The sequence below is a fragment of the Penicillium samsonianum genome, assembly GCF_028829775.1.
Source record: "Penicillium samsonianum strain IBT 33392 chromosome Unknown utg000002l_segment0_segment0, whole genome shotgun sequence".
In the NCBI taxonomy this organism is placed as follows: Eukaryota; Fungi; Ascomycota; class Eurotiomycetes; order Eurotiales; family Aspergillaceae; genus Penicillium; species Penicillium samsonianum.
The window spans coordinates 780,380-804,747 of NW_026643260.1; the positions used below are offsets into that span (position 1 = coordinate 780,380).

Sequence of the window (24,368 nt, forward strand, 5' to 3'; positions counted from 1 at the left end):
CACCTGATACCTTGCAGGCTTGCAAAAAGTGGACACAGAAGTGCGTAGCACGGAGATTCTCGCTGACGAGACTATATGCATTAGCCAAGAAGTGATTGAGACGTGGAATCTATTTTGTACCCTTGATGCTGCGATACCGCGTTTTCGTTTCCTATCATCACTAGACACGCACTCTGGCCTAGTTTACGGGCTCCAACTCCCTCCAAATCTCGTATGTCTGCACCGAATAGCAAATTGGAAGTATTAGGTACCTTTTGTATGACAATTCCCTACAAAAGGTACATAAACACAACATATGCATAACATCGATTTTTCTCAACGCTCAAACTAGCTTAAGGAAAAGTAAAAGCCTCAAATCTTGACACAAATAATTTTTAATCGATCTACTACTAAGATTAATTCTAAATATTTGATATAGAGGTGTAAAGAACATCTTAAAAAACACCACATATAAATATTGTATGTAAAAGCTTAGCTATTCTTTTGCATCAAGTATACTCGATAAGTATTACTAAGGTTGATACCAAGTAATTAAGATTTCCTTTGCACTATATAGGTCTTCCTATATTTCCCCTAACTAGCTTGAGAGTTAAGAAAATTGAGGCGATGACTATGTTGTATTTAAATACCTTTAGTATTGAGTCGCCATAAAAAAGATACCTAATCCAACACCGGGTGGTGGTGTTGGTGGACCTGGCACGATTATTTTAGGTTTCGTCTCAGCTTGAATATCGCGAGCACCACTTGATTTGCGCTTGGACCTCGGTACAGCAGTCTCTAGTAAATTTTCGCAAGCTTCAAATCACAGCTTAAACCGACCCAAAAGGGTTTCAATAGCTGTCGCCTCAATAATGAATTTGGAAAGGGACCGGTTGGCAGATGGTGTCTCATCCCATCACCCGAGAACGCATCGGACCATCCACCCACGCCGTTGTATGTCTTTTGTTCCGCAAATGCCTTCATGCTTTTGCGCCATGTCTCCCGGGAACCTGAATAGTTTCTTGGCATCGAGGACCTTGATAGTGTAGGGCTGGGCAAGGCTTGGCAGTCACTCACATAAGGGTTTACTGAGCGATATATTTTCCATCCAATCGCTCCTTTTTAATTCTCCAATTCCGACAGCATGCTGCGTGAGGCATTTCTCATATTTACTTGTGTGGCATGGGCGGGATTTGCCATTCATCTCTCGCCGTGGATGAAGGTGAAATCAATAGCTTGAAACTGACATTATCTACTCCGGACTAACGTCCCATAGGACATCTCCCATGAAGTTGAAGTTTACAATCCGACTACATTTCACTACCCAGTGCCATTGTCCACACACAATGAAGAACACACGCGTCTACTGCAGAATCTTCAGAGATCTAATGGAAAATGGGACTCTACCCACCCTCGACATCGATTGTTAACTGCCTTGTATGGATATACCTGCCACAAAGACAAAAACCTAGCTGAGGTGACCCGATGGAGGAATCTTTATAAAAATGTCCCCAAGCGGCAGAGAACGGTATGATATTTCTTCTTTCTTTCTTTTTGCGGGCAATAAGCAGGTTTGACTGACTGGCCTAGTTGCTCGAATCAACCATCCACTACACACGTAAACTCAACACAATGGAACATCTGATCGAGACCAACAATGAACTTGCCAGGTCTATTGTTGATCACGGCCTTTGGTTCTACAATATCAGTCAATCTGAGCTAGACGAATTCATCAAGGAAAACGAGAGCCAGCAGCGGTCGGCTGATAAGACTAGCGTCTCTCAGGGGATGAAGCATTTTGTGCGTGACTGGGCAGATGAGGGCCATGAAGAGCGTGAACAGTCCTTTGGATCTATTTTGAAATCACTCGCCCAGACGCTACGGACGAACGATAGACCCTTGCGAGTGCTTTTGCCTGGGTCGGGATTGGGAAGACTGGCGCATGAGGTTGACAATCTCGGAGGTGAGTACATGGTTTCCTATTAGGGAAACTTTCATTGGTTAATCAAAGAGGTGTTAGGCTTTGAGGTCACTATGAATGAATGGTCAACATACATGAATCTGGCATACCGTTATGTATCCAGTCGCTCCGTTCCCAACAGTGTATCATTTCACCCGTACATCGACTGGTGGTCTCATCATGCCACTACCGATGATCTCCAGCGCTCCGTTAGGTTTCCAAACCAAGTTATTCAGCCATCATCTGTCTTGCTCATAGAGGGAGATTTCACTACGGTATTTGCAGAACACACAGGCCAATATGATATAATCGTGACCTTGTTTTTTATCGATACCGCGCGGAACCTAGTCACATACCTCGAGATTATCCACAGATTACTTCGTCCTGGCGGCCGTTGGGTGAACCTAGGTCCTTTATTGTATGGCACCGCGCCATTTGTGCAGTTATCACTGGACGAGATTGTGGCAGTAAGTGAGAGCATGGGCTTTGGGTTCCAGGAGACAGATCCCGCAGTTGGAAATATCACAGTGCCTGACTTGCGAGTGCGAGGGTTGGAGGTGGCATATGGTCGAAACGGGCGTGGGTTGAATAAGAATGCATATCAGGCACAGTATTGGGAGGCTGTTAAGCGCTAAAACAAGAACAAAGTCCATTTGCATATTTTGCTAGCTCCTAATAGAACTCAAGCCAAGTAGCTGTTTATTACTAAAATATCATCTGGATGCAACTTAGTAGTTCAAGAACGGGAGACATGAGACGGGATAGGGCTACGAGTCATCAGCCACCTGCGTCTTTGATGGGAAAACACAATATCTCATAGAATGCCCACGTGATTTAACCAACAGATGGCAATTCCTTTCCCACAGCCAACATAATGACGCCTCTTTTCCTCTGGCCCGCATTGGCTAGCTAGCGCAGTCAGCGTCTCGGTTACAAGTTTCCCGTGGTTCCGGGACCGTGGCTCAACAATATGGCCTGATAGTAAAGGCTAGCTATGCTAGGCGAGCGGAGAAGAACTTATTTTTCTCCCTGGCTCGAAATTTACACAAAGAGGGTATCGTATCGCTCCTCGGACAATAAAGCATCAACACTCCCTTGGCAAGTTGGGATCGGCAGGGACTGTTTTCTCGGACCTAGAGATGGCCCAAGATAGCCAATGATATATCCAAGAAAAGCACAGCGCTCATTAATAAATATTCTTACCCACATACGACCATCCAGTCGAAGGCCAGTACATAAATTGCCCCATACAATGAGACAGCCCCCGCCGCCAAGGTGAGAACCTTTGGGGCACCAAGACTTCCTCTTTTCTTGGCCTCGCAAACCCTACTATACTATTTCAGCGGAGTGTCAGGTATAAAGGGTCCGGATCCTGTGCGGCGGATCCCTGATTTTGAAACATCTGCCATCGTGGTTTATACTGTGTACAGTTCTCAAATCACCTCGCCAAAATGAGATTATCTATCTTTTTCATTGCACTCATGACTTCGGTTTCATCCGCAGTCTCGACTGAGGATCCAGGTCCATCTCCTACTGCTTCAGTCGGCTGTGAGCCACACGGAGACCATTGGTATGTTCTATGCGGTCGTATGCCCTCTCTATCACTCGAAGGTGTTTAGTAACACTCTTCTATACAGGCACTGTGATGGTCCAGCCTCAACAGCTGTCTCCTCAGGTACATCGAGGGCAAGCGAGGTCGAAGTGAGCACCACCTCTGCGGATGCTTCTCCCACATTGCCTAGTCCAACCGAGTCTGTTGGTTGCGAGCCACATGGCGACCACTGGCACTGCGATGGACCGGCCGAGACGGCTGGTGCCTCCTCGAGCGCCACCGTGAGTGCTTCTCCCACAATGCCTAGCCCTACCGAGTCTAGTGGTTGCGAGCCGCATGGCGATCACTGGCACTGTGATGGACCGGCCGAGACGGGTAGCGCCTCCGCGAGCGCCTCCGCCAGTGCCTCTACGAGTTCTGGAGATGAAGGCGGTGCTGGAGCAATTGGAGTGCAAATTTCCCTGCTTGTTGGACTGTCACTTGTTGCTGCTGGTTTGAATCTTTAATTCTCGACGACCTCGGAGACATGATACTGTCTATGTGTGTGTGGGTGTGTGTGTTACTATATCAAGACGACCACCTCAAAGTACAGTGATTAGGAATCAATGCCTTAGGAATCAATAACTTAGGAATCAATACATTAACACTCCAGTAGGGCTACCTAGGTAGAACTCCAGCCTAGCTCCTAGTGCCGTTTTTGGTTTGTTGAGAGATGGGATTGTTGTTAGAAGCTAGGTTATGGATTATTGGGTTCTAACAGTTGACAGTAGCATAATAAGAGTCCACATAATATTCTAGGGATTCCTACACTAGTAAAGGTTTCAAAAGAAGAGAAAGAAAGACTGTGTGTGATTCATATAGAGCGGTGGGGACGAGAGAAAAAGGAGAAGAGGAACTACGTAGATGATCCCCCCATGGTGCGGAACCGCGTATGAGGCCTGAGACCAAAAACAAGTATGTCCACGGTATAAAAACAATATAACGATCGCGAAACGAACGGTAGCCTACAAACAAGAAGCGAAAAAAGGGGAAATGTTGGACGGTATGGAACCTAGCAGTACTGCTATATTAGCCTCCACTAACGGTAGTGGCGCTGTAGAGCAGTATACTGCTAGGCTCCATGCCGTCCAACATTTCAAGGAAGGCATCCTAATGGTGATTCTTATACTAACTAGGTGACCTTTTTGGGATAAAATAGGCTGGATATTCTTCCAAATTAGTCCATGCATTGTGATCAAGGTATCAGGCTCTTCTAATCCTCTTTACAATAAGCGACGCTATGGCATTAAACGCTACAACCTAGTAGACCATCGATCGTAAAATGGGTCATACAAAACAAAGCAACAGAAATGCGAGTAAAGCAAGGTCAGAACGGATGGCCCAAATCAGTCAATATTATGAAGAAGTTGCTGTGGTTTAGCAGTATAACAAAGAGAAAAGCAAGTGAAGGATCTCGATGGAGGAAGTCTGATGATTTCTTTTTTTTTTTGCTACGTAGAATATTGAATACAGAACGAGTGTGGGAAGATCCAGGATGGGTATGTATAGCCAGTTCGAGGGAGATGTAAACAGACGGAAAAGGCAAGGTGAGAACTGGGTTCCCTTTCCAACATGAAGAGATGGAGAAGGAGAACAAGAAAAAGGACAAGAAGAGGAACGGAATGGACTTAACCTCCCTAATGTTCCAGCCCTAGATCCTATATCCTAACCAGTGATCCAGAAAATCAGATATTGAAAGTTGGTTTGGTTGGCTTGTAAAAAAAAACGAGAGCTTCGTGAGTAGTGGGTTACATTTAACAAAGAACACCAAGAATCCAGAACAGGAGAGGGAATAAATCCTGCATTGCACGCTGCTGCAAGAGGTGAAGAGGGAGAGAGATCCAGGTACAGTAGAGGCAGAGTAGAGGTAACAGCAACAGACTCTCTATTCTTGTCCAAAGCCAAGCGTTTCCTCCACCGCGATAGACATTTTGTGCTCGAGGGCATCGTGGGTCTTGTAAGGAGGGAGATCAAGACGGTTGAAGCTGTGTTGGCGAAAAGGTTAGCTATGATACACCAGATAGAAGAACCAGCATCGAATACATACCAAGTATGCGACTTGGGCAGCGCAGCAGGATCACCAGACTTCTCAATGGTAAACCGTCTGGGACCATCAGATCCCTGCAGATCCTTAAATCCGTTGACAGGGATACGTGAGGTACCAGTAGTGAACTGGAGAAGACGAGACTTCTGCTCGGCATCCCAGGTGCGGACGATCTTCCAGAAGTTCTGGATAACCTCGTCCTGCTCCTGGTAGCCGCGGTAGTCGGTGTGCTTCTTCCAGTCCTCGACGTCGATGTCGGCGATACCACCAATGAGCAACTCGAGTTCGCGCTCGTCGAAGACGTTGACGAGATCGGGTGGGATAAGCTCGTTGAAGCCGGACATAAAGGCGTCGAACTGCTCCTCGACTCGCTTCATAATCTTCCATTCCGTAACCAACCTACGATATTGATTAGCAGGGTTTCATTAGGCTGGAGGCCGAGCCGGTTCCACTCACTCAATGTACTGTGGCTTGTTCTCGTTGGTGACGGTAATATCCCGGCCACCGGGTATCAAATCAATAGTGCGACGCTCGCCAAACTTCTCATCGTCAACCGAAAATGTGAGTTCCACAATTCCGTCAATGTCATTATCCCTACCATGGTGTTAGTGTGATTATTCCTCAAAATGAGATTGCATGTATCAAACTTACAGTGTCCATGCCAAATTGCGGTGCAGATCCTCATCCACACCTTCCATATCTTGAAGACTGACCTTCTTCCGCAACATCATCTTGTAGAAAGCTCCAATGAAGAAGGAATCCAGGAAGCGACGGTGGAAGATAGCCAGACCAACCACTCGGCCGATGAACTTGAAGTAATTGAGATGCTCGGGGTTCACGCCCGAGTGGGGATTAATCTGCAAGGTATAATTATCGTGGGCAGAGTATTCAAAGAGACAGTAGAAAGGATTGAACATTTCGTGAGAGAGGAGGAAGAAGAATTCACTGAGAGAGTTAGCAAGTTTTGACCAAGACTGGAGAAAAGGAGAACAGAACATACCGTGAAAGACCACCGTAATCAAGACCATCTTCGCCATCGAACTTGATCATTAGGCGCTTCTTAAGATCGGATGCGCTCTGGCGCATAATCTCGGCATATGAATCCTCAAAGATGTTATTACGGCGGACTTTAACGTGGCACTGTCCGGACATAATGCGCAAAGCGGGTTGGGACCGGAAGTAGATCAGCTTGCGGCGGAAGTCACGCTTATACTGTGGCACGCCCTGATCCAGAGAGGAGGGGAGTCGCGGATCATCCCAGGTAGTCGTCTTGGTGTTGTGGTCGACGAAATATACTCGAGCAGTGTTGGTAAGACGCATTTCCCAGCCGCTGGGAAGAGGACCCAATTGGGATACGGGCTGCTGTTGAATGGTGGTGTTGTTCGCGCCACCTGTGGTCTGTCCCTGGCCATACATGCGGATATACTGCTGCCGACGAGGATCGACCCATGTCGTCGTGCGCGTGTTGTGGTCCACGAAGTAGGGACGTCCCTCGGGTGTCACTCGTCGTTCCCAGCCTGGTGGAAGCTCCCCTGTGCCTGCAGTGGTGGCTCCCGTCGCCATCATGGAGATCGCGGCGGCGTTGGACCCGGCTGGGGCTCCAGTTGCGAGAGAGGTCCCTGCGTTAGGCCCGGGTGGTGGTGTAGGTATCTGCTGGGCATCTGGCAGGTTGGGTGAATTGGCGCCAGTTCGATCTTCTGGAAGCATTCGGCTCTGGTGGGCTCGACGTTCGAGCTGCATGTTGGCTTCGCGCTGCGAACGCTGGGCATGCTCGTTGTAGTTGGCCGCTGGCCGTGACCAGGTCGTGGTGCGCGTATTATGGTCCACATAATATGTTCGTCCCAAATTGTCTTCGCGCCGTTCGTATCCGGCGGGGAGTCGACCCTGACTGTCCTCAAACGAGCTGAGATTGGCGCGAGAGGGGGCGCCGGGTCCAGGGGGGTTGGCTGGGGCTCCATTCAACGGGGGAGGAGCGCCGGCCGGTGGACCGGTGGTTGGAGTGCGCTGGGCCAATGATGAACTTGATGCTGCGGCAGGGGACGTATCGATATTACCCGGGCCAGCCTGTGATTGGGGTGTTGTTGCTGCAACCTGGGGCACAAGGCCACTGGAAGTCGATGTCTGGGCCTGTTGACGATGGAGTCCATTCTGGTTCGGATGCGGGGTGGTAAGGTTTGACGATAGGTTGATGATCAATTTTCCGTGGACCACGAGGTTATCATTCGATTTTTTCAGATCCCGAGTAAGCATTTCTGTGGGGGGCACATGGCCGTCAGGTCAGTCCACGTTTCTGACTCGCGATCGGCGTTCTTCGGACGTACCATCACCACCCATCGACAAGTCAATGACATCGCCGATGCGAACATTGATGACTCCAAGGAATCCCTGGTCCTTCTTTTTGAATTTCTTCTGGTCAAAGATCTGGATCGCAAGAATGCTGTCCTCGTTGACTCTCCTGTAAAGAATGACTCCATGGTTAAAAATGTTCACCCTTTTCCCCGACAGCGGGGGGATATCACGTACAAATCGAATGGCTCATTCCAGTAGGGATTCAGAGTCTTCTTGATCACAGAAGTTGTATGTGTTTGCTCTCCTCCAACAGTAGCGACGGCGAATGGATCGGGGAATCCTAGAAAACGAGGTGGTCAGTTCAACCCCACAGCACTCGATCAACCGATCTGAAGAAGAGAACATACGGAAGACATCGCGTTTGTACAAGCCGTCAGCCGCGATAACTATATAACCAGAGATGTTAGTCTTGTATGGATGCGGAACCCCGCAGAGTCCCACGATGATTCGACGGAATAAGAGCCTTACTCGTGACCCGGAGATTTGGCTGGCTACAATTCATGTCAGCGATGATCTGAAGATCAAAATTGGAATAGTTCCAGAGAGGGGTCCAACTTACGCTGGGAGATTTGACGCCATGATGCTTTACAAGCGCCGATCAATCACGCCCAAAGAACAGCGCGGGCGCGCACATTCACGAGGGGGAGAAGGACCAAACCGAGTTCGCCCAGGGTCAAAGCCTGGAAAGAGTGGATAGGTTGGTAATTTGCAGGTTTGATGATGGGTGTGTAGTGTTGAGAGAGGAGAAGGAAGAGGAAAGGGAAGGGTTAGGCGTTAGGTGCGCCCGGGTTTGTATGGCGCAGGTACTCGGACTACGTATTCACTATGTACGAGATACCCGGTCAGTACTTCCTGGGGCTGAGCACGGGAGATTTATAACGTTGGATTATAATTTCACTCTTATTTTACTAAGCTATACAATATTGCATAGCCCTAGAATGCCATAATCTTTTTTTTCTTCCAAGTTTCCTCTCTAAGCATACGTAAGAGAGTAAATTCAGCGGGTGTGGGCGGGTAGAGTGGCAATTAGATACATATTAATAGGATGGTATGGGAAATATCACAGCTATCACAGCTATAGCAATATGACCTTTTGTTTAGGCAACCATATTCATATCTATATTCTAATGTTCCTTTGTATACAATAGTACTATAGTATGTACCTCGTACCATATATAATACATAATCTTCCTTCTATATCAGCTAACTACTAGTGTACAATTAAATACAACCCCAAAGCCAATAGCCAAATCTTATCTCTTATTTTTTTTTGCTAATTCTCTGCCCGGAAATTATTGTACAGCACAGTTCCCACAACTCCAAACCCACAGAGAAAATGAGGAGAGGATAAGTTCGGATGGTCCTGAAATCGGACACCAGACCCGGGATTTCCAGAAGCACCTTCAAACAACACACTTAGTAGGGCGAGAAACCACGTCCCCGGCCCCGGTGAGGAGCACCGCCACGATATCCACCACCACGGGGGAAGCCACGACCACGGCCACGACCGCGGCCGAAGCCACCCCGGCCACGGTGCATACCAGGCAGGTTTGTACGCTTGGGAACGACCTGTTATTTCGACATCAGCGAGTGTAGAGAGAATGGTATCAGCAATTATAAACCGACCTTCAAGTTGCGACCGCGGAAGACACTCTCGTTCAACACCAGAGCCTGGGCGACCAGGCTGGGTTCCGAAAATTCAACGTAGGCATAACTGCAGCGCGTTGTCAGCACATATCCATCTTGTATTTTTCCTTCCATCTGTTCAAATCTCACCCTTTGGGCTGGCCAGAGAACTTGTCCAGCAAGATGGTAACCCGGTTGATGGAACCACAGCTCTGGAAATGAGCCTGGATCTCCTCCGGCGAAGCACCGTAGTCGACATTGCCGACGAAAATACTACGCGCATCGATATCTTCCTTGTTCTCTTGAAGGTTCTCAGTTTGCTGGTCGAGGTCGGCCTGCATCTCGCGCAGCTTAGCGGCCTCGGATTCCATCTCGGCCACTCGTCGCTTCATGGCCTCAATCTCTTCCTGTATGGATCAATCATATTAGCGGGGTGTGTCTTGTATATGAGGGAAAGTATGCGACGTGGGTATGAAAGAAATAACTCAAAGAACGCGAACAAAGAGTGGGATTGCTTTCAGTGCAACGGAACAACCCCGATAACACGTACCTCGTCATCTGCACCACCCTCCTGGGGTGGAATCTGCTCCCCCTTGACCTCCTCTGGAATCTCCTGGCCTTCAGCAGCCATCTTGTCGGCAAAAAAAAAAAGAAAAGTGTGTGGGTTGGAGGTATTCGAAGGGTCGGTGAAAGCGCCGGGGATACCGATGAGGGGAGCAAGTCAGAGCTCTCCGAGGGTCGGTTTAATCTTTGCGGGTCAAATTTAATATATGAAAACGAAGGGATTGAGTTGCTTGAAATTGGGAACTGCCCAGGTGATTTGTACGAGTTAACAGAACCCTCTGTTCAAGACCTCTAGGCGGCAGAGAATTGAAGTTCTGGGATTTGGCAATGAGAGGCTTTCTATTTTGGGAATAGCGCCTATTCCGGCTGCGATGAATGGGCGGTATACTGCCGGGCGGTGTATCCACACCGGTAATCAACTTTCCAGCCTCACGTTCACACTAAACAACCATGGACAAACTTTCACCTTAAAATCCCCGGAAATTAGTAATTATCTTTTGTATGTCGCGCCTATACAAAAGGTACATAGGCCTGATATCTCAATTTTCTGAATTTTCTTTACCGTCGACATAGATAGGGAAAATATAAGTACACATATATACTGTAAAGGAAGTCCATTTCATTTGATGTGTTCAAAGAGAATTATCAAGTATGATAAAAGCTATAGACCATTCGCACGTTTACATACAACCTCTTTTTTTGATATGATTCTTGTTCTCTCAGTTAGATATTATGGATCAATCTTAGTATCAAATTATTCAAATTGGACTTGCATTATACATTCGAACTTCTATTCTCGCTTTAGCTAGTTCGGGGGTGCAAAAACTCAGGTTATTGAGATATCATGCATATATACCTCTGTGCTGTTGTATGGGCGTGTCGTAGTATTACAGATCCCATATATCTACACCATACACGTAGGAGCCACAGCTCGTTGGTAGGAATGCAAATAATATTGAATCGAAATTGACATGATTTGCTTCTGGCTACCGTATCAAATGTTGCTACATAGATAAGTACAAACATCCACGGTCTGGGAGAGAGAGGTGCAAGCAAAGACGCAGGACGATCACAAAATGAAAGGGATAAATTCAATTCTATCGGATGAATCCTGTTTTGGGGGAATCAAGAAAACCAGAGCGAGCAATTCAGCCCATAGGGATAGATAGTAACATCATAGACAATGTTGAGGAAATGACTCGATTCAAGGTATCATGTATCAAATTGAAAAAGCATGGGATCTGCAAAAAGGCGGAGGGAAGGAGAAGAACATATGATCAGGCGAACATCGAGGCAGTTATTTACACGGAGTAGGGAGAAAGGAAGGAGTAGGTATAAGTAGCATTACGAAGCCGGGGGATGGTTCTTGCGGAAGGAGACCTTCTCAACAGCGACATTTTCCACCCCATTGGCATCGGTCTTTAGCTGATAGACGTACAGCACAAGGACATCGCCTTGGATCTGTTCAGGGTCAGCATGTACACTATTCTCCAAATCCGTCAAGGCAACTCACGTCCATCAGACAGAAACTCGGTGTAGGCTCCTCGCCATCTGGCCAGAAGCCCGAGCTCATAGCACCCGTTGCGCTTCCCGGGTTGATAAAGAACCGACCCTCCATCTCAAATGCCTCGAAGCGGTGGGTACCACCCCACAGTAGGACATCGACATCCATCTGGCGGGCCGCGATAAGCAGTGCGTCGGCGTCGGCGGGTGGCACGATCGTATGACCATGGGTGAAACCAATTCGTAGACTGCCATGGTTCACGATCTTGGAGAGTGGGAGATTGGGAGAGTCGACATCGTAGTCACCCTTGACCATCTGGAGGTCCGGGGCTACCTCGCGAAGGAAATCATAGGTCTCGCGGTCAGTCAGATTGCCCAGACAAAGGGTCTGGCCGATTTTGCCGGGAGTCAGGAGTTTGCGGAACTAAAATCGACATTGTCAGCAGGCTGGAATAAATTGCGACGCAGAAGAAAGACGGACCTTGGCTGGAAGATCCTAGACGATGTGTTAGCGGAGATAGTGAAGCTGAGCTGAGGACAGCTTACAGGAGCTCGGTCAGGGATGAACAGGTCACCAATGACCAAGACCAAACGGGCGGTCATCCTGGATGGTGCGTGTGGGGTAAATGGAGATCAATGGTCCATCCACGGTGATCGGAAATCGGAGAAAGCCAGAAAGAAACAACGCCTGTTGGCTTCAGCCTGATGGAGCTTCGCGGGGAAGAGCAACTAAGCTATGCCCTAAGCCCTATTCTGTGTCTAAATGTGGCTTAGCGCTATCTGTTCTATGAAGCCATCCCGATCATTTTGTTTCGCATTGGCTCATCAGGCCGAACGTCTCGTCCGAATGCTTTTCGGTTTAATGAGTCCAATCCATGCTCTACCGGGTCTTTCTTCGAAGGTTTCCTAACGCTTTGCGGAGGTCACCGGAGAGCAAGAGGGGGCATACTACATTGGATTTCGAGGGTCGAATGGGGTCGCAATTGCCAGGCAGACATATTGAGATTGATCTACAAAATAGATGTGATATTATATACGCATTCAACTCAGAGAGCAAGTCTACCTAGTATTCGGATACTCCTATCTCCAATATATGTGCAGCAGACAGTTCTACAAAGATATACAATTTCTCTTCAATTCTCTTCAATTGCTAATAGAATGACACAAAATGCCATAAAACCTGCAGAATACCCCAGATATTGTTTAATATCCACACATATCTATAGAACAACACGTACAGCGTAGGACGTAGACTGTTGGGGGAGTCAATCGGTAGGATCCGCCCGGCCTTCCCTTCTCCGACGTCAAAATCCCCAAAGGAAAACAAACCCCCTTCGGAGACAAGAGCGTGACTCAATTCATAAATAGCCCTTCAATTCTCCCTCTCACATGCTCTCGGTTCTACCATCCGAACGAACAAATCATCGAATCCCAATCGGTATCTCGGCCAATCCACTCGGCGGCGATCCCCGAAGTCAGCAAAGTTACCCTCGGGAACTCCAATACCCTTTCACGCGAAAAGTACCCCGCGGCTCGCCGCAATCGGAAAGCTGGCGTCCAAAACGACCACGGAGCGTCTGAGCCTGATTTCCAGACACCTGGACCAGCGCCTCCCGTTACCTGACCTCAATACTCCCTTCTCGACCGAGAGAGATTCACTATTCTCTGACGACGTCGAATATAAACCCATTGATCGCTCCATTCTTCCTGCCTCTCTCCCAGAACCAACTGCCACTATGTCTGCTCAAGCCCCTCACAACACCCTCCTGATCCCGGGACCCATCGAATTCGACGATGCCGTCCTCCAGTCTATGTCCCACTATGCGTGAGTTATCCAGCCCACAATGCCATTGCTACAATAAACAACCAACTAACTTTCCCAGTGAGAGCCACGTCGCTCCCGGCTTCGTCAAGGTCTTCGGCGAGACCCTAACTCTCGTCCGCAAGCTCTTCCAATCCACCAACCCCACCGCGCAGCCCTTCATCATCTCCGGAAGCGGCACACTAGGCTGGGATCTTGTCTCTGCCAACCTGATCGAGCGCGGCGAGAACGCCCTCGTTCTCAACACCGGATACTTCGGCGACTCCTTCGGCCAGTGCCTCGAGACATACGGTGCCAACGTGACACACCTCAAGGCGCCCATCGGCGATCGCACCTCGCTCGAGGAAGTGGAGCAAGCCCTAAAGCAGAAGACATATAAGGTCATCACCCTCACACACGTCGACACATCCACCGGCGTGCTCTCGGACGTCAAGGGCGTCGCACAATTGGTGCGCCGCGTCAGCCCAGACACCCTCGTGGTTGTGGACGGCGTGTGCAGTGTCGGCTCAGAGGAGATCGCATTTGACGAGTGGGACCTTGATGCGGTTCTCACAGCTTCGCAGAAGGCCATCGGCTGCCCGCCCGGTCTGAGCATCGTCATGACATCCGGCCGCGCCATCCAGGCCGCCCAGTCGCGCAAGACCCCGCCCGGCGCTTACTACGCCTCCATCGCCAACTGGCTTCCCATCATGCAGAACTACGAGAACAACAAGCCCTCTTACTTCGCCACCCCGCCCACCCAGCTCGTCCACGCCCTGCACACGACCCTCACCCAGATCACCGCTGATGTGCCCGGCCGATTCGCTATCCACACCGAGGTCTCGGATAAGGTTAAGGCTGCTGCTGCCGAGCTTGGCCTCAAGCAGCTTGCTTCTCGCCCTGAATGCCAGGCTCATGGTATGACTGCCATGTACTTGCCTGAGGGTCTGGTCCCGGCCGATGTCCTGCCTGGTCTGCTTAAGCGTGGTGTCATATTTGCAGCTGGCCTGCACAAGGAGATTGCTACCAAGTACATCCGTTTCGGCCACATGGGTGTCAGTGTCACTGATCCCAAGCGTGGTGATGTTGACAATGCCCTGGCGGCGCTCAAGGAGGCTTTGGCCGAGGCCAAGCAGGCTAAGGGTCTGTAAGGGCTGTACTTAGGTATGTTCGATGTAAATAGGATCACTAGGACTTACCCAGAGTAAGCCTTGCGGATTATCTTTTGGGTAAAACTACTGCAATGAATTATTGACTATAGACAATGTTTATTATATTCCAAGCTTGTAGAAACTCCCTTGTTCCAAGGTTGAGTAGGATAGTAACGTGACCTCACTTTATAAGTTAATGTGGTTATTCTCTCCAACATCGTACAGAAGTAATAATATTGCTGTTCGCTTTGCCTTTCCTTTAATAACATTCAATCCTAGATAATCCCACTGTCCGGAACTACCTCCTACCCCAAACAAGAAACAAACTAATCTGCAGGTACCCGCCGATCCTCCACATTCTGGGATCCTCCCTATTGGCGCGTCTACCCAGACCCAAGACCCTAGCCGAAGTATGCCCCAGACTTGTAGGAATGTAGTATAGCAGGGACTTTGAACAGGCAGTAGGAGTCAAGAATGTAATATTATGCCAGGAATTACTACATACAATTTTCTATTTCACCCTACTAGCTCCTAGTTGCTGTTAGACAAGCTGGAAGCATGCCGAGGCCCCCCTGCCACACCCCTAGACAGCAACGAATTGACCAACCCTCTCTTGCATAGACGCGGCTGACCTCCAAAGTTTCCATTGTACATAGCAATATAGAGTAGGTTAGATATAACCAGGAATGTTTTCTATCGCAAGCTGATTTGAGCACTAGATTCCCACATGGGATCTCCCCGTGTTTTCGATAGAGTTTCGCCAGAGATGAAGGTACAGAGTAGGAATGGAATGTTTTGTCTTTGATAGAAATGTAGCAGTGGATATTATTTCGTTTATATCTGTATGCCCATCCATCCTGTATATGTCTGTTCGCTTCTATTATAATTCATAAAGTAGCAAGGCTTCCCAACTGCATGACAATATCTTAATATAAAATATCTCCTCAAGATGCATTACTTGAACTCTACCCTTCCATTTATCTTAGCAGCCGCTACCTTCGCCTCAGCGGATACAACAACAAGCACAGTAGCAGACAATGTGGTGAATACTGCATGTGCCTCAGAAAGGTAGGTCGAGTCGATCCACGGATACCCATCTGTGGACGGTCATATTAATTTCAAGTTGAGCCCAAATACTAATTTTTCAACCCAACAGCATCCTACAATGCATCCAACCAATGCAATCTAACTTGGCAAACTGCGCACCGGACGACTGGAACTGCCAGTGTACTAGTAGCGCGAATGTGGTGGAGTAAGTCTCGTTTAATACCTGGGTAATTCCCAAGACTTACCCTATACACCACCTCCACACATCTAAATAACACATTGACACTAATACCACTACAGTTGCTATAACAACTGTCCCGATGATGCATCGAGAAAGGACGCCGAGTCCACCCACCAACAAAACTGCGCTAATGCCAAAGCACACACGCCAAAATCAACGCCGGCATCTGCTATAACCTCTAGTAGAGCCGCGGCTACGAGCAGTACTGATATTGATGACGGAACGGATATCTCCGACTCCGAGGCTGAGAATGATTCCGAGGAGGGACATCCGATATTGTCGTATAGTGGTTTGGAGGCTAATTCGATCCCCCGTCCGGAAGAGGGGACTGCTTCTGGTTTAAGGATGGGGGGTTGGCTGGGTTTGCTGGGGCTTACACTGGGGGGTTCTTTTTTAGTTCTGGTGTTGGGTTGAGGTTCTTGTCTCTTTGATATTACTGTATGTATGCTCGTATACCATATAAAGATGGGCCTATAAAGTCTTACTATCTCATCTCTCACATAATGTACTTTATTGTTTTCTTTGACAGTTCCTTCAACTAAGTAACGCAAGAACCAGGAAATAAAGAAAGGAATAAGAAACCTTTGTCCCGAACTGCGTAGTCGTAAAAGAACAAACTTTTGTCCGTGTCCCGTATCCTGCGACGCACTATGCATCATGCTCAATGACTCGAACAACTTCGATTCCGTTTTTTGTATTTCCCACTGGCTCTCCTGCCATCCAACACAGAATGGTGATCCAGTCGTCCAAGTTATTTTGCACTCCATCCTTAAAGTCCATGATAGGTGACGATCGGACTTGGAGAGCCTTAGGGTTCTGCTTGTTGTGCCAGATCTGAAGGATGCGAACTTGGAAATCCGACATCAAAAAGACGGTGATAGGGATGTATCGGTGGTCGTTATATCCATCTTCGAGTCGGCGCTTGGCGATCAAGCCATAGGAAAGAGATACCTCACCTGAGTTGAGGCGATCAACACGGTGGGGCTGCGAATCGGCTACGAAGGCGTCAACTGAAATGAGTCTGCAAATTTGACCCGAGCCCTTTGGGTCCCAATTTCTCGATCGTTCTCATTTGAAGTAGGACTGAATAAGGTGAGGCACCGACGACCGAGCATCCATGGGTATCCACCGACATACTTTCACTGCTATGGGCTCGCCTGGTCATGTCCCTCGGCAGTAATTGTCGTATGTAATGCAGAGGACTTTAATATAATCAATGCTATCCAAGGCAAACGAGACTTGTTTGAGGCAAGCTGGATGAAGCGCTTATTATTACAAAGTGGGTAATTCTTGTAAATCTCTATTTCATGAACTAATATGCGCTACCCTTGAGAAAGCTGCTAAAGATGCTATCTTTCCGATTACTCAAAACCATCGGCTCATCCATCTCTACTATCTTCCCCCGATCTAGACCGACAATGAGATCATAAGTCAAAAGAGTGTGGACCCGATGTGCAACCGTAAGGACTGTGCATGTGCGAAAGGGATCCTGTTGCAGAAGGTCTTGCACACGAGCGTCAGTTTCCATATCGACGCTGCTGGTGCCTTCATCTATCAACAAGATCCTAGCGTTGCTTGCTTGTATTTTTAGCATTGCACGAGCAAATTGTAGCAGTTGTTGCTCGCCTCGAGATAGCGATAGAATATCATTTATCTCGGCGCCTAGCCCGCCCCTTTCGAGTAGCACACCATTCCAGAGCCCAACTCGGTCGAGAGCAGCGATGATGTCTGTGTCAGGGAGGGTTTCGGTGGGATCTAGATTGAACCTGACTGTGCAGCCAATCATGATGAATGGTGTTTGGGAAATGGTGATAAGCCTTTCGCGGACTTTATCGGGGGGAAGAGTAGCGAGGTCAATGTCGTCGATACTGATTGAGCCGCTGGTTACGGCGAGCATTCCCAACAAAGTCGAAAGTAAAGAGCTCTTTCCACTAATTTATTACGCGGTGGAAAGTTAGCCAGGACTGGTTATCCTAAAACCAAATAGGACTCCCAGGAAGCTGGTGCTTACCTCCCAGTACGTCCGTAATTACCGACTTTTTGACCTGGCAAACATTTCAGAGAGATATTGCTCAGTACTGTCGCTTCAGAACTGTTCGTAGTTTGTTAGTTATGCGAATCAAAAGTGGCGATAGCTCAGATGTCTTGCGGGATACATACTTGTACTGCGCAGCCATCCCCGAGATCTCAATAGCTCCCTGACCTGGCCAGTTGACGGGAAGTTCTTAGTTGAAATTTCACGAGGAACTGTGAGTTCGAAATCTTTGACGCGTAAGATTGAGCCAAGGGATATCTCCAATTGTGTCCAACCCGATATAAGAGATGAAAGGCTACCATTGAAGGCTTCGTGGAGATAAGTTAGCTGGCGAAAGTACATCTTTGTCACTACCCTAAAGGGGCAGCTTCAGAAAAGTAAAGTGCCATCGGAAAGACATACCGAGAATGCTATTGAGCGATACTCCAAGCAATCCGACACTCGTAGTATGTCTTAAGGACACTGCCAAGCTGACGACAATGACCGCCTCGGCAGCGACGATGAGGTCCAAGACTAAGGTAAGCCAGCGCTGAATGCAATTAAGCATATAATACGTGCGCTGAGTAACATCCAACAATTTTGAATTGACGATTCGAAAGTCTGCTTTCCAGCCAAATGCCTGAATTGTAGCAAGACCCTCGACAGTGTCCAGAAGATGGGAGTATAATGGACTTCTGCTTTCCAGGTCCAATAGTCGAAGCTGTCGTGATGTCTTCAGATAGAAATGCTGTAAGAGAAAGAGGGAGATGAGCAGGAAAGGCACAGATATTGCCATGTACTTCGATCCGGTCGCAATTAGTGCAGCAGTGGCAATTGATGAAAAGAGATCTGGATTCATCAGCAATAGTATCGAGAATTGGGGAGCGATAGTTGTTAGAAAGCCTTTCCCGGGGTTGAGTGGAATGGCAGGGGCCTTACTCGAGACCGTAATTAAGACGCCAATAGGCAAATCGCTTTCTATCAGGGTCATATCCTGGCTAAATCGGTTTAGTATTGAGCCGATGTCAACGGTGGCTAGAAATTGAGGCGTTGCCCTTCAGGTGTCAGCAGTTGACCGAGACGGGAGTATAACGGAACTGAATGTACCTCATGACAGTCTTCAGTACGACATAATGAAGCCGGCGCGCTGTTGATGGCGAGATCAGAATGAGGATAGCCCTATCATTTTGTTAGGAGTCAGCCACGATATATTATGGAATAGAACGATTCACCAAACGTAACCACCATTTCCGACAGTGTTGCAAATGGCGAGGAAGAAATACACCGTGACATAGAGTGCCTTTTGGCCTCCGCCACGATCAGCCCATCGCTTAAGCCAGATTTCTAGTAGAAAATAGATGTCAGTGATATCGGGAATAGCACAAGTGAGAATTCACATACGACTGTATGTGCTAGCGAAGACATTCATTGTCACGAAGAAGATAAATATTACAGCGTTCGTCCACCCAACGTAGCGCAAATAATACGTATAGACAGCAGAGTCCCCTGATGACCTCCTGAGATCGTCGATCTCATTCGCTTCTGAGATCATGGTGGCTTTATCCTCTGTCGCCAGCTCTGGGAATCCCGTTGACCCCTCAGCTTCCACAGCGTCGGATCCCATTTCTTGGTAGATATTCCCCTCGCAGGGCTCTTCTTGGCGAAGACGCCCGTCTGAAAGAACATAAATCCGATCCGGACAAGGCAGCTGCTCCACTATTAGGATGTTAGCTCGTAATAGGCGACAAATAAACATTGGCTGGGGCCCTACTCTCATGTGCCACCAAAAATATTGTGGAATTTGCTTTTCGGAGCAGTCCATCAACTCCGAAAAGACGTGCTATGATAGTAGTCTTGGTTTTACGGTCCAGTGCACTGAATATGTCGTCTAACAGCAAAAGCTGCCTGCGAGCGTATACCGCTCGAGCAAGAGCGACCCGATGCATTTGACCACCGCTCAGTCCATGGACAGATCCGTGTCCAATTCGCGTAGCGTCTCCTTCGCGAAGCAGATCCAGGTCCGAATTGAGAGCACATGCATGAAGAACAGCCGCATACCAGTTTTTATCAAATGAACCCTCTTTCACTGGACCCGCCGAGAAGGTTCCGCAGATTGCATCGCGGATGGTTCCACTTGGGAGCCACGGTGTTTGCGCGCAGAAGGCCGGTTGTTGTATGTTCACTGTCTTGGATCCACTCTCGCAAACTGCTTGGCCAAGTATAGCCCGAAGCAAGGTCGATTTGCCTGATCCAACTGGCCCTTGGATGATGACCAGTGCCCCGAGAGGGACTTCTAAATTAACATCTCTCAACACAATTTTTGCTGATGGGAATGGGCGAATGTTGAAATGTTTCATGGAGATGACAGGTATTTGAAGGTTGGTAGTGTTTGGTGAGCCCGTGAAAGTCATGTGCTGCATTTCGACGATATGTGACGATGCATCAACTTTCGTTTCCTTCGTGCGAACAAAGCCATCCCCTTTGTGTTGAGGACCGGTTGCGAGCAGAAGAAATGCTTGTACTCTATCAAAGCATCCTGTCGCAGCCGCTATGGAAGGAATAGCGCTTAGTAGCTTAGAAGCTGGATCAGTTAGAAGGGTTATGATGGACAGACTGCTGAACGCCTTGGTAGCATTCAGTTCGTTTCCTTGAGCAGCGTAGACGACGAAGGTCAAAGCTGGTGCTAAGGCCCAAGGCAGATTGTGGATCATATTCTTCCAGACCACACTCCATCGGTACTTGGCCATCTGCTGGGTCTCATGGACCCTTTTCTTCTGTACGAGCTGAATAAAGGTTTGACCTAACCCAGTCCCCTTGACTGTTTGGATACCGACTAGCATCGAACGGGTGATCGCTATGCGTTGCTGCACGGCATCCACCCATATTTTCTGGTATCCTCCTATATGCTTCGAGATATAAATAGCTCCTCCACTAGATACTATTATCAAGTTTTAGCAAATTGTAGCCATATGTGAATTGAGACTGGAATCCTTACTGAGAACGATCACTAACGGCATTAGGCAAACCCATCCTAACCGAAGCGCGAGTAGCGCAATGCCAATGGCCACTTCAATCGTCCGCGCCCAGAATTCATTCAAAGTAATTAGACAGTCGATGATCCGGTCAATGTCGGTAGTTATTAGAGTAATTGTGGCAGAACGATCCTCCAGGGTGCCATCGGGGATGTCTAAGGCATGGGAATAGATCATCGACGAGGCTGCGCCTCGAAATATTGTCACAAACCGATACAACATCTGGTCGTATATGAGGTTCGAGAGGGCCATTCCCAGATATATTAGAAGTGTAGCGCCGATAAGGCCGTAGCCGGCATTGCTCGCGCTATACGAGTTATCAAGCCAGTTGAGAACAGATGCGATCAAGAAGGGCTGTGAGAAGGTAAATCCGATCAAGAATAGGCGTGGAACTACTATCAGAGCAAGTGGTCCCTTGAACGCTAGGCCCATTTGCCATGGAAATTCGAAGCGGCGCTCGGGATTCTGGCGTAGAGCCCAGGCTCTTAATGCCTTCTGCGCCGTTCCCGCGGACTCCAGGGGCTTGTCGAGATGATCAAGATCCTTAGTAGTAAGCAAAGAGTGAAAGCCCGTGACAAACAGACGGTTTAGCCACCACATGAACGATCGATTGACAATTCCACTCGTCGACTCCGGTGTAAGATCTTGATAGGAACCGATGAGGTGTCTCTGCTTCCCCAAGCTCTCGAACAGCACCATTGCTGTTTTCGCAGCGACACTTGCGGTGAAGAGACTAGGGATCAGCGAATTCCCGTGAGATAACCATAAAGTCCTTGTCTGCACAACATCCAAGAGTAGTGTGAAGAGAAGGTAGATGGCGAGGAGTGATGACGGTCTAACGGATCGCTCATCTTCCACCCACGACAAGACCACAATTTCCATTGCCACTACCAAGTTTATTGCACTTGATGCCACGGAGAACTTTGTAATTGGCTGCGTTTTCTTTGTCCAGCTGATGAGCAGGGCAAGTTGGATTGCGGCGAAAACCAAGGCAGTTATCTGAGGTGCAATTGACGTTATCTCGTGTTTGACGCTGCAAGTAGGGATATGAAAGTGCTTACCAGCTTTGCTAATCTCATTACGTGAGGCTGAGTCCGCACATCTCTCTTAACCAGGAATTGCAATCGAAGAGGACACACGAGGAGAAATGCGACCGCAGGAACGAGGCCAAATATGACTTGCTCGAACAATAGCGTGAAATCAAAGCCATCACGGCACTGATGATCTACCACAGGGCCGAAACTGTTGTCAGCCTGGGGCGAGCACTCTGGTGCCATGATGTCGTGGTGTATTCTTTTTTCGCTCTTTTTTTTATTTTCAAAAGATGGAGGTAAAGGGAAATTACTTCATGTTAAGTAAGCTAGCGAGCCCCTGTCGTGTCGCCTATCGCGCAATCGATGCCTTGTCATTACTGATTTTTACATAGACCCGATGATAGGTTTTATGTTATAGCAGACAACGTTATGTCTCCTTTGTTTGTCCGCACTGTTATCATGACCATAACGTCAAATAAGGAAAGAAATAAAAAACCTATGTTTACCAAAATGTGTATATGTATGCTATCAAACCCAGTATCTATATCCGCAGCATCTAAAAGGGGATCGTTCATACTGGTCTGAGTTTCCATATGTGTCTCCGAGTCCTTCGCTGCAGGGACTATATATGGCAGAGCCTCGCTGCTCATGATTCTGTATGTTTTGCCACCATGATTAATCTAAATTCCCGGGTATTTCTAGGGGAGGTTCGAAACTTTCCCGGTCGCCCGTCGTAGTCCGTATCAGCCTCCTCATAGTACCCCAGGAAATTCTCGATCTGTGCCGATCTTAGACTGTTTGGGACCCCGCTCTTTTACACATATATGCACTCTACTCAATATTTGGTCTTAGAACTGAATCCTGATTTCATTGTCCCAGTACTCGTACTTTTCTTGACCTTCCCTTGGTCTTCCAGTCTTCGGTTTCATCAAACAGAGTTTAACGGCTTCTGAAATCGCACAATTCATCGTCGGTGGTGCCCTTAGCTGGAGCTATTTTTTTATTGAGTACGATACCCTGATACATCGCCCCGGAGGTCTTGTCGGAGGGCTCCCGTCAACAATTTTTCAAAGCAAGGATGTCTCATATTCTATGCCAACGGTGCCTATTGCTCTAGAGGGACATGGGGTCAATTCCCACCTCCAACACCCTCGAGATCATTTTCAAGTCCAGAGAATTCCCTGTCTGAAGAGAAGCGGAGAGGCATTGACGGTTTGGTTAACGACTCTCTATTTTGTCTTTCAGATATGTCTATCTATAACTATGAAACAGGTGGATTTGTTGGCGGCGAGTCTTCAAGAACAGCAATACGCATTGCTGCCAAAACATTTTGGGCATGACTGAAGTGATCATGGTAGTCATTGTAGAATGCAGCAGTCCCATCGGTCGCAAGAACTTGATGCAACAAATCTTTCCCTCCAGGATGCTCTCCCATAAAATCAGATATATCATGTATCACGCCATTGATGCACACCAGACAACAACTAGTGTTAGCCTGGTCAATGTATTCTGACCACTTTATCACTAGAAGGGTTGAAAGATCTTCGTGGTCCTCATCCACATACTCAACAGTCTCCCCATGCTGAGTTCTTCTTTTTTGCCGCTGGTGCGCTCTCCTAATTTCAGATTCCGTTGCCATTACTGGGTTTCTTGCAAGACCAAGCTGGCACCATAGTAAAATCATCCACTTGGATAGGTCGATATGGTACCACTACACTCCGGTGCGAAAGTCGTTTGGGAAAGTATGATGAAAGTTATGATATCCTTCTCTATGATTTAAAAATGAAAGGAGAGAAACGTCCACTCCGCTATTCTTATCTGAGTAGGTCCTTTTACTTGCCCACTCGGCGTGCCCGATAGAACCGGAGAGGAATGTCACCTAAAAGGTGAGGAAAAGACGAAGGACGCTAGTATAAACTAGGCCTCGCCAATCATTCTATCTAAAGTGAGCAATCAAAGTTGGTAAACCAAAACAGCGAAGCACGAAAATAATTAAATAATGCTTTTATTGCCACCGGACCACGGGATCTTCTTTTAGGTCTAAGATGTTAACAGAGCCCTATGTTTTGTGCATGTATATTAGGATCCAGCCTATATAGCGAAAGAAAAATCCCTTTCTTACATCATAGGGATCTTTGTCTGTATTAGTATACTAGTAATAAGCACGATGGTGTGTGACCCATTCGACAATTGACCGTTATAATTGCCCCCCCCCGCGGGGGGGAAATTGCTAGAAACACCCTTAGTGGAAGCGAGGCCTCGTATTATTTATGGGTCCACAGACGATGGTATCCTGCAAAACAATATAAAAGTCAGATTTCCGAGATTGTCATACTTCTGGGACTCGTAGTTCTGAAGAATAAACCGGCCGTGAGTCCGAGCAGTCCCATTAAATGGAGCACGAATGTCAAGACACCCGTTTTGAGTCTCAA

General features: G+C 47.9%; 8 protein-coding genes across 8 annotated transcripts; 4 read left to right on the forward strand and 4 right to left on the reverse strand.

The window, feature by feature from the left end:
* Positions 1-1,123: 1,123 nt before the first annotated feature.
* Positions 1,124-2,574, forward strand: N7471_002144 (uncharacterized protein; the record flags this gene model as incomplete). Its single annotated transcript, XM_057274864.1, has 4 exons — positions 1,124-1,201; positions 1,256-1,507; positions 1,570-1,942; positions 2,000-2,574. 4 exons carry the CDS (start codon positions 1,124-1,126, stop codon positions 2,572-2,574), a joined length of 1,278 nt encoding a protein of 425 aa, XP_057139502.1.
* Positions 2,575-3,227: 653 nt separating this feature from the next.
* Positions 3,228-4,128, forward strand: N7471_002145 (uncharacterized protein). The gene is made up of 2 exons (XM_057274865.1): positions 3,228-3,509; positions 3,577-4,128. Exons 1-2 carry the CDS (start codon positions 3,391-3,393, stop codon positions 3,995-3,997), a joined length of 540 nt encoding a protein of 179 aa, XP_057139503.1. The 5' UTR covers positions 3,228-3,390; the 3' UTR covers positions 3,998-4,128.
* A 1,287-nt stretch (positions 4,129-5,415) lies between these two features.
* Positions 5,416-8,502, reverse strand: N7471_002146 (NEDD4 family E3 ubiquitin-protein ligase; the record flags this gene model as incomplete). The annotated part of the gene is made up of 10 exons (XM_057274866.1): positions 5,416-5,515; positions 5,578-5,973; positions 6,031-6,168; positions 6,226-6,519; positions 6,575-7,826; positions 7,896-8,029; positions 8,098-8,203; positions 8,271-8,309; positions 8,392-8,414; positions 8,483-8,502. 10 exons carry the CDS (start codon positions 8,500-8,502, stop codon positions 5,416-5,418), a joined length of 2,502 nt encoding a protein of 833 aa, XP_057139504.1.
* An 837-nt stretch (positions 8,503-9,339) lies between these two features.
* Positions 9,340-10,180, reverse strand: N7471_002147 (polyadenylate-binding protein; the record flags this gene model as incomplete). The annotated part of the gene is made up of 4 exons (XM_057274867.1): positions 9,340-9,492; positions 9,550-9,637; positions 9,700-9,956; positions 10,100-10,180. 4 exons carry the CDS (start codon positions 10,178-10,180, stop codon positions 9,340-9,342), a joined length of 579 nt encoding a protein of 192 aa, XP_057139505.1.
* Positions 10,181-11,457: 1,277 nt separating this feature from the next.
* N7471_002148 (vacuolar protein sorting-associated protein 29) lies at positions 11,458-12,219 on the reverse strand (the record flags this gene model as incomplete). Its single annotated transcript, XM_057274868.1, has 4 exons — positions 11,458-11,574; positions 11,627-12,040; positions 12,098-12,112; positions 12,163-12,219. 4 exons carry the CDS (start codon positions 12,217-12,219, stop codon positions 11,458-11,460), a joined length of 603 nt encoding a protein of 200 aa, XP_057139506.1.
* Positions 12,220-13,352: 1,133 nt separating this feature from the next.
* Positions 13,353-14,568, forward strand: N7471_002149 (alanine--glyoxylate transaminase; the record flags this gene model as incomplete). The annotated part of the gene is made up of 2 exons (XM_057274869.1): positions 13,353-13,441; positions 13,500-14,568. The coding sequence occupies 2 exons, from the start codon at positions 13,353-13,355 to the stop codon at positions 14,566-14,568; spliced, it is 1,158 nt and encodes a 385-aa protein (XP_057139507.1).
* Positions 14,569-15,517: 949 nt separating this feature from the next.
* Positions 15,518-16,270, forward strand: N7471_002150 (GPI anchored serine-threonine rich protein; the record flags this gene model as incomplete). The annotated part of the gene is made up of 3 exons (XM_057274870.1): positions 15,518-15,636; positions 15,725-15,820; positions 15,916-16,270. 3 exons carry the CDS (start codon positions 15,518-15,520, stop codon positions 16,268-16,270), a joined length of 570 nt encoding a protein of 189 aa, XP_057139508.1.
* A 234-nt stretch (positions 16,271-16,504) lies between these two features.
* On the reverse strand, positions 16,505-22,179 carry N7471_002151 (ABC transporter transmembrane domain type 1; the record flags this gene model as incomplete). The annotated part of the gene is made up of 12 exons (XM_057274871.1): positions 16,505-16,851; positions 17,183-17,787; positions 17,868-17,948; positions 18,017-18,059; positions 18,294-18,925; positions 18,978-19,049; positions 19,103-19,214; positions 19,272-19,586; positions 19,642-20,418; positions 20,485-20,808; positions 20,866-21,901; positions 21,964-22,179. 12 exons carry the CDS (start codon positions 22,177-22,179, stop codon positions 16,505-16,507), a joined length of 4,560 nt encoding a protein of 1,519 aa, XP_057139509.1.
* Between the last annotated feature and the right edge of the window lie 2,189 nt (positions 22,180-24,368).

What these genes read in the sequence shown, in the direction of transcription:
- N7471_002145 (XM_057274865.1), top strand. Translation starts at nt 3,391, where the DNA reads ATGAGATTATCTATCTTTTTCATTGCACTCATGACTTCGGTTTCATCC. An exon ending in GAGCCACACGGAGACCATTG is followed by an intron (nt 3,510 to 3,576) that starts GTATGTTCTATG and finishes TCTTCTATACAG; the next exon opens with GCACTGTGATGGTCCAGCCT.